General features: G+C 48.1%; 1 protein-coding gene across 1 annotated transcript in view; it reads right to left on the minus strand.

The window, feature by feature from the left end:
• HYDIN (HYDIN axonemal central pair apparatus protein) overlaps positions 1-14,420 on the minus strand; it is a 417,349-nt gene that overhangs the window by 82,278 nt on the left and 320,651 nt on the right. The window contains exons 43-47 of the mRNA XM_029925166.1: positions 9,945-10,082; positions 8,063-8,246; positions 5,435-5,576; positions 3,004-3,166; positions 779-1,402 (exon numbers count right to left, since the gene is read on the minus strand). Of these exons, the coding sequence (XP_029781026.1) occupies positions 779-1,402; positions 3,004-3,166; positions 5,435-5,576; positions 8,063-8,246; positions 9,945-10,082 (1,251 nt within the window). The remainder of the gene's footprint in view (positions 1-778; positions 1,403-3,003; positions 3,167-5,434; positions 5,577-8,062; positions 8,247-9,944; positions 10,083-14,420) is intronic.

Raw genomic sequence — 14,420 nt, forward strand, 5'->3', positions numbered from 1 at the left:
GCCCCCTGCAGACTCTCACTGCGAGGCCACATCACCCCTCATCTGCCCCCTTGAGGAACTACCGGTCTCCTCCCATCAGCCCTTACCTGCCACACATTCCTCGAAGGCTCTGTTCTCTCCTTGTCTAATTTGTGTCTAATTTCTGATACACTAAACCAGAGATCAGCAAACTGTGGTCCCCCCCTGGTCAAGTCTGGCCTTCTCCCTGCTTTTGTAAATAAAGTTGTATTGGAACAAAATCATTGATTTACACGTTGGTGGTGGTTGTGACAGAGATTGTATGATCTGTAGCCTAAACCATTTGCTTTCTGGTGTTTTACAGAAAAAATTCATCCTCAGACAAAAGGCTATAGTAACCATCTCCTTCAAACCATTCCCCAAGGGACTCTGAATATGCAATATTTTCTAGGGATAAAAAGCTATCTGTTAAATAGTATGACTTCTGTCACTAAAGAAAGCTTGTGGGAATAAGGTTTTAAAGCAGTTGAGCCTCTTGCTTCACCCTCCAGTACACCTACCTTGCCAGCCTGTACCACCGGTATATCAATATTAAAAATTAACCCTATAGGCAGTTTTCTAATGAGGTTAGATCTATGGAACTTTCTATGGATTTTCACCAACTAGAAAAAGGTCCTTTTAGCCATTGTTGGTTTATGTCCAAGGGATTAATCAGAGATTAAAGGAATTAAAGGAATACAGAAAGAAACAGCTTAATAGTGATGAGCACAAGACCCACTACCTGATTCATTACATCTCCATCCTGGAGAAGAGTCTGTACCTGATCCCTTTTGGGAAGCCTGTCATTCTCCAGGGCCTGCTTCCAGCTTTCGCCTTCCATGTCGGGTGTCTGGATGCTTATGAATGGCACGCCTAGATCCTTCTTTCCCTCCTGGTCCTCCTCCCCGTCACCCTCTCCTCCATCGCTCCGCTCCTCCAGCACCCGGAGCTTCTCCAGCCGCTCCCGCTCCGCCTTCTCTCGCTCCTGGCGCTCCTTCTCAGCCCTCTCCTTCTCCGCGCGCTCCCTCTCCCGGTCCTTGCGGCCTCGGCGCCCGCCCGAAGGAGCCTGGCGCTGGTCGTCAGGCTCGTGGGGCATGTCCTCGATGCCCATGTGATGCTGCAGGGTGCCTTGCTTCCGGTCCCAGTACATGAGGGTGTTCTGAACATCCTTGAGAGTCAGCTCGTAGGTCTTAAACTTCTGGGCCAGATGCTTGTCAGTGTCCTTCAGGAGGTCCCCTTCACTGTCCTCTGGTTCCTGAACGAGGGGCAACCCAAGCACGTGGATATCTGCCAGTTGGTTCTTTCTCTTTTTGTTCGGTTCTTCCTTCTCAGCTAACTGTTCCCTAACGGATACTTTCCTTTCTATGGCATCCATCTTGCCCTCTACTTTGGAAAAAGTAAGAGTCTAAAAGGCAAAACACATAAAACATGCTTACAACATTTCTCTACTAGAGAACAGCATAAGGGAGAGCGAGACGCTGTTGTGTTTGGGCAGAAGGCCTCACAGGGCTCCGGGGGCCTCTCACGGACCCAGGGGCTGTGTCTGTCTGTGTCACCCTGGGGATCTCTGTTAAAATAGCCTCTCCACGGTCCTTGGTGGGGAACAAACAGGACTTTAGAATTCGGCTGTGCCTGGCTTTTAAAAAAATATGTATTTATTTAATTAACCTGGCCTAAAGAAACCAACTTGATTCCTTTTCCCTTGCCATTTTAAACTTGCTTTGTAGGCTCTGACTTCATTCTCTGGATGGAAACTCCATAGGTTTTTGTTCATTCTTTGAGGACATGAAGTCTAGCTGCCTGCAGGGCAGCCCGCAGCCCCTTTCCTGCTGACAGTGCTCCTCCTCCGAGGGCTGAGGGCTGAGCTCTGAGGCAGGCTCGGCTGGGGTTGGCTTCCCCCTCACCTCACCCCCCTCACCTCACCGCACAGCACCAACAGAGGGGAGGGGCTTGGCCACTGTGGGTCTTTCTCCACTGTCAGTAGAGTCACTGCCGAGACACCAAAAGTCCTGTCTGGACATCAGATTTCAGGCACAGGACTTTGTGTGGAAGGAGGGGGCAGAGAGGGACAGGGAGGGCTTGCCCTTGGAAGACTGCAGGTGCCCAGCACAGAGCAGTGGAGGCCCAGTGCAGCGGAGACTCCAGGCCTGCTTGCTTTTTGTGCTTGGTTCCGCTCCCAAGCCTTGTTGCTTCGGCATGCTCAGACCCTGCTCCTCCCTGAGCGCTACCTCATTGTGACCCCTGGAGCCTAATTCCTCTGCCCTTAAGACTGCCCAGGTGTGGTCACTGTACTTTTCTCACCCACTGGGACCAGTCTGCATTTTGTCTGGGAGTCTGGCTTGAGCGTCACTCTCAGAGCGCCCAGTGCTGAAATAGGCCCTGTGCACACCACCTGGCTAGCCACCTTCCTTGGCTGTGAGCGCCACCCTTGGCACTGTTCTGGCTGTTCTGCCTTTCTTGGGTCGTGGCCGCAGAGATGTGACTGCTAAGCTGGGAGGCTGATAAACTATAACTACTGGCCTGCAAACACAAGCTTATGTTGGTGTGTCTTCCTTGACTGTTGTCAAGAGAAGCTGCTGGTTAAACACAGGGGACCACTGACTGTGTGCCACTTACCGAGGGCAACTGTTAAGACCGGCCCATTCAGCACGATCCAGGGGACCTGGGGGTGGCAGCAGAAAGTGCAAGGGACTGTAGTCCTACGTAACTGGGTGAGGTCCTAGACCTGGGACTTGGTCTCTCACAACCCCAGACAGGGTGCATGTCACTGAACCTCACGGGGTGGGAGAGAGGCCAAAATGACAGGATTACATAAAGTGCAGCCAGAGCTCTTGGCACCCAATCAGCTTTCGACAAATGTTGGCCCCTTCCCTCCTACCTTCTGCTCTGCCGCAAAATCCAAACAGGTCAGTTTAGTGGAAGGGAAATGTACTGGATTGAGGGGCTGGCTACAATGGCTGCTCTCTCTGTTCTGCCTCTTGCTAAGGAGCAAGAGAGAGGTGCTACCTGCCGGCTTGCTGTTTGGGATTTCTTCGTGGGAGGTTCTTCCTTTACTGGTCCTTGCTTTGGCCTTTTGACCTTCCGTTTTAGCTCATCTTCTTCCTTTTGCCGCTCAAGCTCCTGCTGTAACTTCTTTTCGTGCATCTCCCTCGCCAGCCTCTCCATCTCCCTTCAAACCACACAGAGAAAACAGGTCAGAGCCTCTCCCAAACCACCCACCCTCCCACAACCCCTCCCGGGAGTGCCAATAGAGGGACAGGGCAAAGCTTTCTTAGGCATAAAAAGAAAGAATGAACAAAAGAAATCTGGGTAAATAGGAAGGAAGACAGGCAGGGAGGGAGAGAAGAAGGGAAGAGAAGGAAAGACAGAAAGAAAGTAGGGTCTCTGAAAAGTTACTGAGCAAAACTGATTAACTCAAACTCAATTATGAGGACTTTTCAGTCTGTATTTCTATTCTGATCTTCTTTCATAGGAGAGCAAGGGAAGGGCTGAAAACAAGCTTGACATTAGCAGTTTTCAAAAAGTAACTTGCAAAGGTTGTTCTGATATCAGTTCAGATGTGGCTCAGGGTCCTGCACTTGTCACATCTGATGTTCAGACAACAAGAAATGGTGCTCTATTTACTTTTTGTTAACATTTATTCATTTTTGAGAGACAGGGACAGAGTGTAAGTGGGGGAAGCATAGACAGAGAGGGAGACACAGGATCTGAAACAGGCTCCAGCCTCTCAGCTGCCAGCATAGAGCAGGGCTCAAATTCATGAGCTGTGACATTATGACCCAAGTTGAAGTCAGATGCTTAAATGACTGAACCACCCAGGTGCGACAAGAAATGGTGTTTTAATTTTTTTAAATGCTTTTTATTTATTTTTTTTGAGAGACAAAGAGAAACAGTGCAAGCAGGGGAGGGTCAGAGAGAGAGAGAGAGAGAGAGATAACAGGATCCAAAAACAGGCTCCAGGCTCTGAGCTGTCAGCACAGAGCCTGACGCAGGGCTCAAACTCACGAACCATGAGATCATGACCTGAGCCGAAGCCAGACACTTAACCGACTGAGCAACCCAGGCACCCCAAGAAATGGTGTTTTAAATAGCAGTCCCTAACGGCTAGCTCGGAGACACAGTGGTGGATCTGAAAGTCACATTCCTTTCCTTTCTCTCTCCCTTCCTGCTATGGATTCAGCTGGGCCTGAATCCATAAATTCCTGAAAGCTATGACCTGGATGAGAAAGAAAAGAGATTCCTTTGGAGTCCCAAAGCTAGGATTTTTATACCTCTGGAGGACTGGGTTTGCTTGTTTGTTTGTTTACTTTGTTTATTTAAATGTTTAATTTTAAGAGAGAGAGAGAGAAAGACAGAGAAAGAGGGGGAGGGGCAGAGAGAGAGGGAGACAGATGATCTGAAGCAGGCATTGTGCTAACAGCACTGAGCCCGATGTGGGCTCAAACTCATGAACTGTGAGATCATGACCTGAGCTGAAGACTTCTACTAACTGCCCGAGCCACCAGACACCGCCTGGGCATTTGTACAAGGTGAAATGCCACACCACGCAGATGCAGAAATGAGGGTGTACTGTGGGGGCAGAGAGGGCATAAAAGCTCCTGTGGGTCAGTGGCAAGAGTCTGGAGGTGGAAAGAGATGACCTCCCTTCACAGTAGGGCAAGCGTCCTGGCTTGCCTTCTCCAATGTTTGGAATCGGCAGGGAATATGGAGGGTAAGCAATACCCTCCTCTCTTGGCACGTTTGAAGATCTGAGGGCAGGAAGGACATATATCCTGCTGCCCAACCTGTATCTGAAATGGCCTGAGTCTCCTGGGCCCCAGGTTGTATTGCGGGGATCCAGTCATTCCCGTGTGGTCCCCAGTGATGGGTGCAGAAAGTGGCTGAGAGACTTCCAGGGTCTCTGGTGAACTGCCCAGGCTGAGGATCAAGTGGGAGAGGCAGCCAGAACTCAGAGGACAGATAACACCACAAAAGACCATGATAATGGCCAGGGAAAGAGAAATGGCTGAGTTCTGGGGAGCGACCATTAAGCTCATGTCAAGAGAGTGGCCCCTCGGCCACCAGCTGTGGACAGCTGAGCACAGAAGCTGAGTCACACCTAGGGGGCAGTTGTCAGGAGAAGCTCGCGGAGGCCCTCGGAGACCACAGGGGCCAGAAGTCCCCCACCATTTTATCATATAACCTTCCCTCTAGTGCCAGATGCCCGCCCTCCAGAGAGAAGGGTGAGGACAATGAAAGGAACTCTGAAAGGGTGCAGCAACCAGTTCCCTCCCTGGTCAAGTGGTTTTCCTGCTCTCAGCAGGTCATCTCCTGGGTCTCCCTTGGTCACGTGCTCTGCAGGCAGGGGACTCCAGTCTCCAGGATGGGCTGTGTGCTACTCCTCAGAGGTGGGAGGTGGGGGGAAGCACTTCCACTCTAACTAGCCCTTGATTCTGACCTCTTCTTCCTTTCCCAGAGGGCCTGCTGAACCTCTCGATCGAACACGATTTTCTCCTCCTCTGTCATGGCATCATATTCTTCCTCATCCATATTCTGGAGACGCTCTTTCTCTTTCTCAAGTGCCTCCCTGCATTTGCTCTCTGTGGAGGGAACAGAGATGAAATGTGAAGGAAAGGGACTCACCAGCCTTGGCTGCGGGGCCCTCAGTGACTCAGCTCCCAGCCCACACTGGGTCTGTGCCAGGGAGAGGTGGCTGTGGTGCCGTGGGGGCATCCCTGATCCTGGTGGGCCTTTTTTCACTCACTCAGCTCCCAAACCGGCCTCCATCTGTGCTAGGCTGAATAGCAGTCCCAGAGATGTCTGTGTTTTAGTTCCCAGAACTGTGAATACCTGGCGTGAGGGAAAGGATTTTGCAGATGTGATTAAGTTAGCGGCCTTGCATTGGGGAGACTGTCCGGATTATCTGAGCAGGCCCAGTATAATCACAAAGGTCCTTATAAGGGGCGCAGGAGGGTCAGGGTCAGAGAAGGAGATGTAGCAATGGAAGCAGAGGTCAGAAGGCTGTGAAGTAGGGACAGTGAGCTGAGGAATGCAGGTGACCTCTAGAAGCCCGAGTAGGTAAAGAAAAGGATTCTCTCCCTGGAGCCTTTAACAGAACGGAGCCCTGTGGACACCCCGCATTAAGGACTTCTGACTTGCAGAACTGTAAGACAGCAAGTCTGTGTTGTTTGAAGGCATACAGTCTGTAATTTACCACTGCAGCAGTGGGGACGTAATATAGCACCCATGGACTTACTGCACTGTGAGCACATGCTGCCAGAGTCCTCAGGGTGACAGACCATTTGCAGCCCACAGGGAACCATCTCCCAGACCCTACAGATCCCAGGTCCAGAAGCATGGCTGGCCCTGCTGAGCTGAGGCTCTCGGCTTCTTTTATATACCCTCTACTTCTCATAGGCCTGTGCTTTGGGCTCAGGGATGTTTATCTGAAGACCCTTCTCTGATACATGCCAAGAGCTAGGAACAGATAAGAATAACGGTTTTCTCCACAGGCTGCTGTGGGGATCAAATAGGCAGTCCTCTAAAGCATCTAGCCCAGTGCCTGGCAAATTTATAAATGTTCAATAAAAATTAGATTTGAATATAATATTGTTACTGGATGCTGCCTTGGGACTTTTTTCAAATGCAGATGATTTCAGGGAGAGGAGCCCATAATGCAACAGTGAAAAATCTCAGTCTACAGGTAAATGAGAAAATAAAAAGAGATATTTCCTTTCAAGGTGATGGTAATGGAGAAATAAGCTTTCTGGAAAAGCAGGAAGCTGGAGGTTGGAACACTGCTGGGGATTTTCTTCCTAGTTTTCCTCTGGATGAGAATCTAAGGAAGCAGTCTTTTTTTTAAATATTTTTTTACGTTTATTTATTTTTGAGAGAGAGCAGGGAAAGGCAGAAAGGGAGACACAGAATCTAAAGCAATCCCCAGGCTCTGAGTTGTTGGCACAAAGCTAACGCAGGGTCAAACTCAGAGTGCAAGATCATGACCTGAGCCTAAGTCAGACGCTTAACTGACTGAGCCACCCAGGTGGCCCTGGAAGTGGTCTGTAAGTTCTGTTTCAGAAGTAAGAGAGCTCAAGTTTGTAATTATTTCCTTAATGGAAAAGCACAATGATTTACTTGGGTTTTTCCAGAAGAGAGAGGTAAGGCCAAGCAAGGAAGGGCAGTGATATCACCAGAGCTGAGGTCAGACGCAAGAGTCTGCCTCCCAAGGAAAGTGTTACCTCCTCCCGTGGGGACCAAAATTTGCTAGGTCTGCTTCTGACTAATTTGGGAACTCAAGCTGATATTACTCTGAAAGTGTGTGTGTGTGTGTGTGTGTGTGTGTGTGTGTGTGTGTGTGTGTGTTTAACTTACAATCACTGAAATTTTTTTCAGGCTACTGTTGAAATGACAGAAAAAAGCAAGGTTTCAAAGTTACAAAGATCTTACTAATATTTGCTGTGTGATCTTACACTGTTGATGTCTCTGAGCCTCCTGTTCCTCGTCTATAGAAGGGGGACAATGATCTCCAGAGGGTTACTGTAAGGATTAAATAACCCACAGTGCCATTTAGAGACATTTCAAGTGTATAAAATGTTGGCTGCAGTGCCGGTACATGGGAGGCTAAGCCGCAGAAGCTGGTCCGTCAAGTTTAATGGCACCTCCAGTTTTGCAGGAAATGCAGTCACCTTAAACAAAATCAACAAGCTAATCGGTCACCTGAGTCGGGATGGAACTTGCGCTGTGTCACCCGCGGGTTGGTTGTGATTATAGAAAAGATGAGAAGGGAGGCAGTATGAAATTGGGAGGAATGGAGGACGTGTCTGATACAAGAAGAGCTGGCTGGTTGGTTCCTTGTCCCATAGTCTCACAACAGGTCTCCGCGGCTTAGGTCCCTCAGGGGCAAAGTAGAAATAAGAACTTCTGGTCACCTTACAGGTCAGAGGTGAGCCAGATGACATGGCAGATGTAATAGTTTCATTTGCACAATGGCTGATTGTGGTGGAGAAGCATTTCAAAAAGCACAAGGCTCTGTTGAAAGGTCCAGTAAGCCTCGGGAAGGGTGGCCCAGGAGGGCATGGGGACTTACCTTCTTGCTCCTTCTTGGCTTTCTCCTGGGCCTTCAGAACCGTGTAGTCCTGGGCCATGTTGATAACGTAGATGTGCTCCCGGCTGCCGATGGCCTTCAGCAGGCTGAGGAGAGCTATAGTTGTGTTCCGAGCAAAGAGGGTCTCAACGCTGTCAAACACCACCCCGCGGAAGCAGTCACTCAGCTGAAACCAGAGCGAACACGGGCAGTCACTAAGGCCACAGTTACCAGGTTCTCTACAGAAAATTTGCTTGTTCTTTTGTGGGTGGTTTTAGTGGGGTTGCAGTGGGTTCTTCTGACCTACTGGGCCCCCGTGCAAATACCATTAAACCACCCTTCCACCTGCTACATTCAATGTGCTGTTATAAAATATTAGAGGAAAAATGAAAGTATTTTATCAGTCATGCAAGAGCGTGATCATATGTATTTATAGAGTACAAGATTTCTTCTACCTCTATAGATAAAAGGAAAGCAAACTAAAAGTGAAAGTGAAGGGCAGGGCAGGGCCATGAGGGAGGGAAGCTGGAAAGGCAAGATCACCCGTGCACAGAGTAACAGCACGGGCAGCAACAGCAGGTGGGCCATTCAGACTTTCTCAGCGTTGTTACTGCCGTGGTGTGTAACGACCTTGGTGATACCAACCAGTGAGGAGCAGCCTCTGGTGCACGTCAGTGTTACTCAGAGGGTGGTACACAGACTGGCCACCCTTGGCCAGGAGCTGATCATCACCAGTTATTGATGAGACCAGAATCTTGTGCCAGAATGTAAATCAACATCACTAAAAACACTAGTTAGTTCAGCTGCTAGTTTTCTTTTTTCCTTCGTAGCAAGACCATCGATGAAGGAAGCAGTGCAAACTCCATGTTTCATCAAAGACCAGTACTTTGAGTGGCACCACTCTGCTGGCTTACTTCGGGCTTTCCTGGTGATTTAACCTGGGCACATGAAAGACCAGTCCACCTTGCTCGGGTCAGCGGAGAGTGACAGCACTGTGAACACAGTGGCCGTCAAACCTTAATGTGAGTCATTTCCTGTGATGACATCTCCTCTTCTGGGAGCTTCAGGCTGCATTTTGTTATATTTAAATGTGCAACTAATATCGTGGCCTACTTTGAAAAGCCAAGGCCAATGGACAACTCCAGGACCTGGTGAGCCATTTAGCTCTCTGTAACCCATAGGCAGCAAACAGGCTTGGGGGTGCCCTCCCAAATTCTGCTGATCTTGTTTTCTTTTCTTTAACTGTACAACGCTTATGAAAAAATTTTTAAAACTGGAAACAGTTATTATATTTCTTGACTTTAAAAGCAATATGTCATTGTAAAATAATTCAGAAATGCATGAAGAGAACTAAAAATCCATTATCCTGCTATTCAAAGATAACTACAGTTATGTGTACTCCCAGAGTTTTCACTGTGTTCATATGATATACGTTTAGACATATTTTTATAGAAATGCAATTGTGCTGTACATACTATTTCATAATCTGCTTTTCGCAATAATACATTGAAGACAAGTTTTTATAGCAATTAATAAGGTTCTAAATTCTAACTTTCCATGGCTCCATGTTATGATTTTTAATATATCACTGCAGGGCTGTATCATGAATCTGATTTTTCTTTTTTTTTTTTTTTAAGTATGTAGCCTTCTCACTGGTCCTTTAAGGAGAATGGCTTCAGGCACCGGATTGCACCAGGGCCAGGGACTAACAAGAGCATCAAAAGGACAAGAGCAAAGAACTGTTGGAGGTGAAGAAGCCCATCTTTCCTCTCCAAGACCCCTTGGTTCTAAGCTGCCATGGGTGGGCTGTGGATCGGAATCTCAGGCCCCAGCGCAGGGGTGGAGCATGAGCCGTGCAGCTCTGGGCAGGCGGGCACAGACGCACCTGTAGGCGATCAGCCAGGATCTGGGTGAATAGGTCCTCAGGGAGCACACAGCTCATGAGCCCGGTCTCACCTCCTATACTGGGGCTGACACTGAGCCGGCGCGGTGTGGGCCCTGAAGGGAGAGGGCTGGAGGAAATCTGTCGAGCGGGAGAAAGATCAGGAGTTAGAATCCAGCTTGGTGTCCCAGCAGCTCTCATACTTCCAAGCCATATGACCTTGCAGAGATCGTATAATCTCTCTGGGCCTCATTTCCCCATTTGTAAAACAGGGACTGCTTTGTAAAACGGGAGATTCCGATCTTCCTTAAAGAATTGCCTAAGCTTCAAGTGGAAAGAAACACTGTGGAAGGTGCTTTGTACATGTACACATTTGTTCATTCATTCAATAAATATTGGGCACCTATTAGGTACAAGAGGCCCCTCTGGCACTAGGGACACAACAACAAACAACATTGTCAATGTTGCTGCCTAAGTGGTCCTTATTTCAAACGGAGGGGACAGAAAAGGAGCAAATGAATATGCAAATCAGTAACATAGTCTGAGATAGTGACAAGTGCTAGCGAGAAAAGGAGGAGATAAGGGCAAAGAAAACGGTGACAGGGCTGGACGTCAACATGAAAGAATGGGACAAAATCCTGAGAGGAGAGTCTTTCTGGAGGGAACAGCAAGCTCCCTGCACACAAGCGTGCTTGCTGGGCTCCGGGAGCACGTGGGAGGCCAGCACTGAGTGAGCAAGGGGGAGGAGGTTGAGCTTAATTAAGTCTAAGACATACTCAGGGCTCGCAGACCACAGGAAGGAATTTGGATTTTGTTCCAGGTATTATGGGAAGTTGTTGGCATGCTTTAGGTGGAAAATGCTCTGAGTTTTATTTTTGAAAGACCACTCTGCCTGCTGCCTGAAGTGACAACAGCAAAAGCGGGAAGACTAGTTAGACATGTCCATGCTCAAGGCAGGAGACAATGGCAGCAGGGACGAGGGTGTCATGGTGGAAGTGGAGAGAAATGGCTGATGCTTTGTCTTACATCCCATTCCACTAGGACTTGGGATGGGATATGAAAGACAGGGGGGCACCAAGAATGACCCTTTGGGTTTGGGTCTGAGCAAATGGGAAAATGGTATAGTTACTTATTAAGAAAGAAAAAACTGAGGGAAAAGCAATTTTTTGTCTTGTTCTGCTTTGGGGGAGGCCTGAGAATCACTTTGCAGACACATACATTCTGAAATGTGTCTAAGCCATTCAACAGAGATACTGAATTTGAGTTTGCATGTGTGAACCTGAGGTGGGCAAGAAATTAAGGTTGGAGATAGAAATGTGAGGGGCGCACACATCCTGAAAATATTTAAATACTTCAGTAATCAACTGGATGAGGTCACCCATAGAGAAAAGGTAGATAACTAAAAGAAAAGAGCAGATGACTCAGTCCTAGCCTATTCCAAAAGCCTAAGGATATGGAGGAAGTGGAGAAGCTGCAGAAGCAGGGGTATCCTGAAAGAGGCAGAGGGGAAGCAGAAGATCATGGTGTCCTGGTGGCCAGAAGCACATCGAGGAAGAGGACTTATCAGCTGCTACAAGGTCATGTGAGATGGAAGACAGAACCTCTGGCAAGATGAATGCCAGAGACCTTGAGAAGGGTAACCCATGGGATGGTAAGGACAAAGGCCTCACTGGAAGAGGTGAAAGAGAGAATGGGGCTGAGGATGAGGGAGGCATGCAGCGATTCTTTGGGGGAACGGCCCTGAAGAGGAGCTGAGGGATGAGGTAATAGCCGGAGAGGGATCTGCGACATTGGGGCAGTATTTTTAAAGATGGGAGGTGAGAGAAGCATGTAGAGATGCTGATGAGAAGGATCAATAGGACAAAAAACAAATGGGAGAGAGAAGGGTGACTGCAGGAATTCAGCTCTTGAGTGAGAAGGAGTGGGGTCCAGTGCGCATGTGCAAGGCCTGGGATGTGAGCAGGGGCAGTGACTCCATGGCAGGGAGGGTGCAGCGCTGGGTTAGGGTGCAGCCTGACTTGCAGGTCTGGTGGCGGGAGAATATGGTGATTGTCTTCTCATTGTTGCTGCTCCCTCCATGTAGTCAGGAGAGAGACCATCGGCTGGGAATGAGAAAGAGGAAAGGGTCTTAGGGGTTTGGAGAGTGATGACTGCAATAAAATAGTTTTTTTTAAGAGATGGAGGGCAAATTTACTAGGGCAGACCAAAGGGTCCACATGAGATTTGTGGTCTAATTTTAAATAAATACCATTCAGGAGAGATGAGGATTGTCTCCAGCTGTGTTCAGCCGCCCTGCATGGAGGAGGTGGAGAATCAGGCTTACCAGTGCTGAAGCTTTGCTTGGAGAGTGTGATGAAGGGGAAGAGGGCAAGGGAGTGCCTAAAGTGACAGATTCCAAACCGGGTAAGATAGCGAGTGAAGGGGGCGGTAGGCAGCGAAGATGTGGACTGGAGTTTTGGATGGGACCAGTTACTTCTCAGAGTAAGCCATGGGGAAGGTTAGAAGGTGGCAGTCAGGACACAGGTGTGTAGCGTAGAGTTCTCGGAATTTATGTGTAATGATGAACAAGTTCCTGTACAGGATCACGGCAGTGAGGAGGTAGGTGGGCATGGGACTGAGAAGTCAGAGTGTTGTATTAAATGTCATTCAAAAGATCAGAATTTCCAGTGAATGCTCTCCCAGAGCACAGCAATGTATAAATAAATGACCTTATGTTACAGTCATATCTTCATTATATGACATATTATACATTGCTTTCCACTTGCAACATGAATAAACTTTAAGACATTGGAGAGTTCATGCTTTAGGAGAGCTTTAGAAAACTGAACAGCCATTTGTGGGTGGAGCATGCCAATAGGGTGATCGTTGTCCAAAGCACGAGTCTTGTCACACTGGAGCATTGTGGGCAGTCATTGGGCGGGGGTGATCTTGAACAGGCTGTAAGTTCCCTATTTGTTGCAAGGGGGTTGGGATCAGAATTGGGGTTTTCTGTTGCCTTTGATATATTCTAAAAAGCCTTGTCTTACTGTCCAGATGGATGGAACCCAATCAAAGAAAATGATTCCTCATGACACCCTGTTTAATACAAATATGAGTTTTAGTTCATCCATGAACATTTTATTTGATCTTGAAAAAGAGGGTTAAATGATGCTGCAAAAGAAATTGAGTTGATGGTTCTAATTTTCAAGGTCTTAGAAGAAGGAAGGACTGAAATGAAGATCAGTAGTACCAGCCCCACAGAGAGTCCCAATCCAACCTGTATACCTCTTCTCATGTGAAGACCTTGTCTTCTGTCCTGTCTACCTGCCCTATTCAACATGTGGGGTCCTCTCTTGCAAAGGCCTTCACCTGCACTCTGTCTCAGAAGCCTTCTCTGAAGTGCCCGCCTCTCCCACTCTCACGACTGCACTCTTGGATGGTAACAAGACCCATAGAATCTACCTCGTGTCCTGTTTCTTTCATTATGCTGCCCTCCTCTTAATTCCTTCTCTCCATAGACTGTACTTCCCATATACTGATGCCGCTCTTAACTCCCTTGCCCCTCGTTCTGAGCATACTCCTGCCCCTGCAGTGATGACTTCTCTCGCTACTTCTAAATTAGTTGCCAGTTGCTGGTTAGGGAATCTTAAAACTACGAAGTCATAGCTTCCTGTCTTGGCTGGGGAATCAGCATTCTCAATGTCTTTTCTTTAGTCCATCACCCATTTCTGGTTCTATTCCTCCTGGTGGACACATCAGTGCTTTGTCACTTTCCTCAAGCATGCTGTGCAATACCAACCTCCTCAGCACTTCCTGCAAAGACTTTGCATCCTGCACACATGCTAAAGCCACTCAATAAGACCTTCTCCAACCTCCACTCTCCACCCTAACTTCCCTCCAGGCAGCTGTATCTTTTTTCACCTTTACTGACTCCAGAAGGAGCTGGTCCCCAGTTCCCTTTGACTGTGCTTAGTCTTTCCCTCCCTGTCTCCTTCAGGAGTTTCATTCCCTCTTGGGGGGACTGTCACTTTCCACTGCTCCAGGAGCTCCTCTCCTTTATAGACCTGCTTGTGCGCCCACCTTCTTTCAGAGAAACAGCTCTCTTGACCCTAAATTTGCTCCTTTAACAATGAGTCTCTTTTCCTGTTCTTTGAAACATCTTGAAAGCCTACACTCAATTGACTTTTCCACCGACAACTCATCACCTGCCTCTCACGGTGCCATCCACTGTCTGGCCACAACACCTGCGATTCTGCCAAGATTGTTCTCGAAGTCCCTTGGCTGAGGCTCAAACTCTGATTTCTTTCTGACCTTCCAAGACTCCTGTGTAGCCCTCCCACAATTCACATGAACAGTTTAATCCTTAGCATTCCTTTAGTATTAGGCTGCACCATATGAAATTGCTGTTCCAATGGCTGAATGTTGGCAATTTCATATTGTTCAAGCCAATTCCTTTTACAAAGCTCTTTGGTCACCATTTTATCGCAGTTATTTGAATAT

The sequence above is a fragment of the Suricata suricatta genome, chromosome 16 (assembly GCF_006229205.1).
Source record: "Suricata suricatta isolate VVHF042 chromosome 16, meerkat_22Aug2017_6uvM2_HiC, whole genome shotgun sequence".
Taxonomy (NCBI): Eukaryota; Metazoa; Chordata; class Mammalia; order Carnivora; family Herpestidae; genus Suricata; species Suricata suricatta.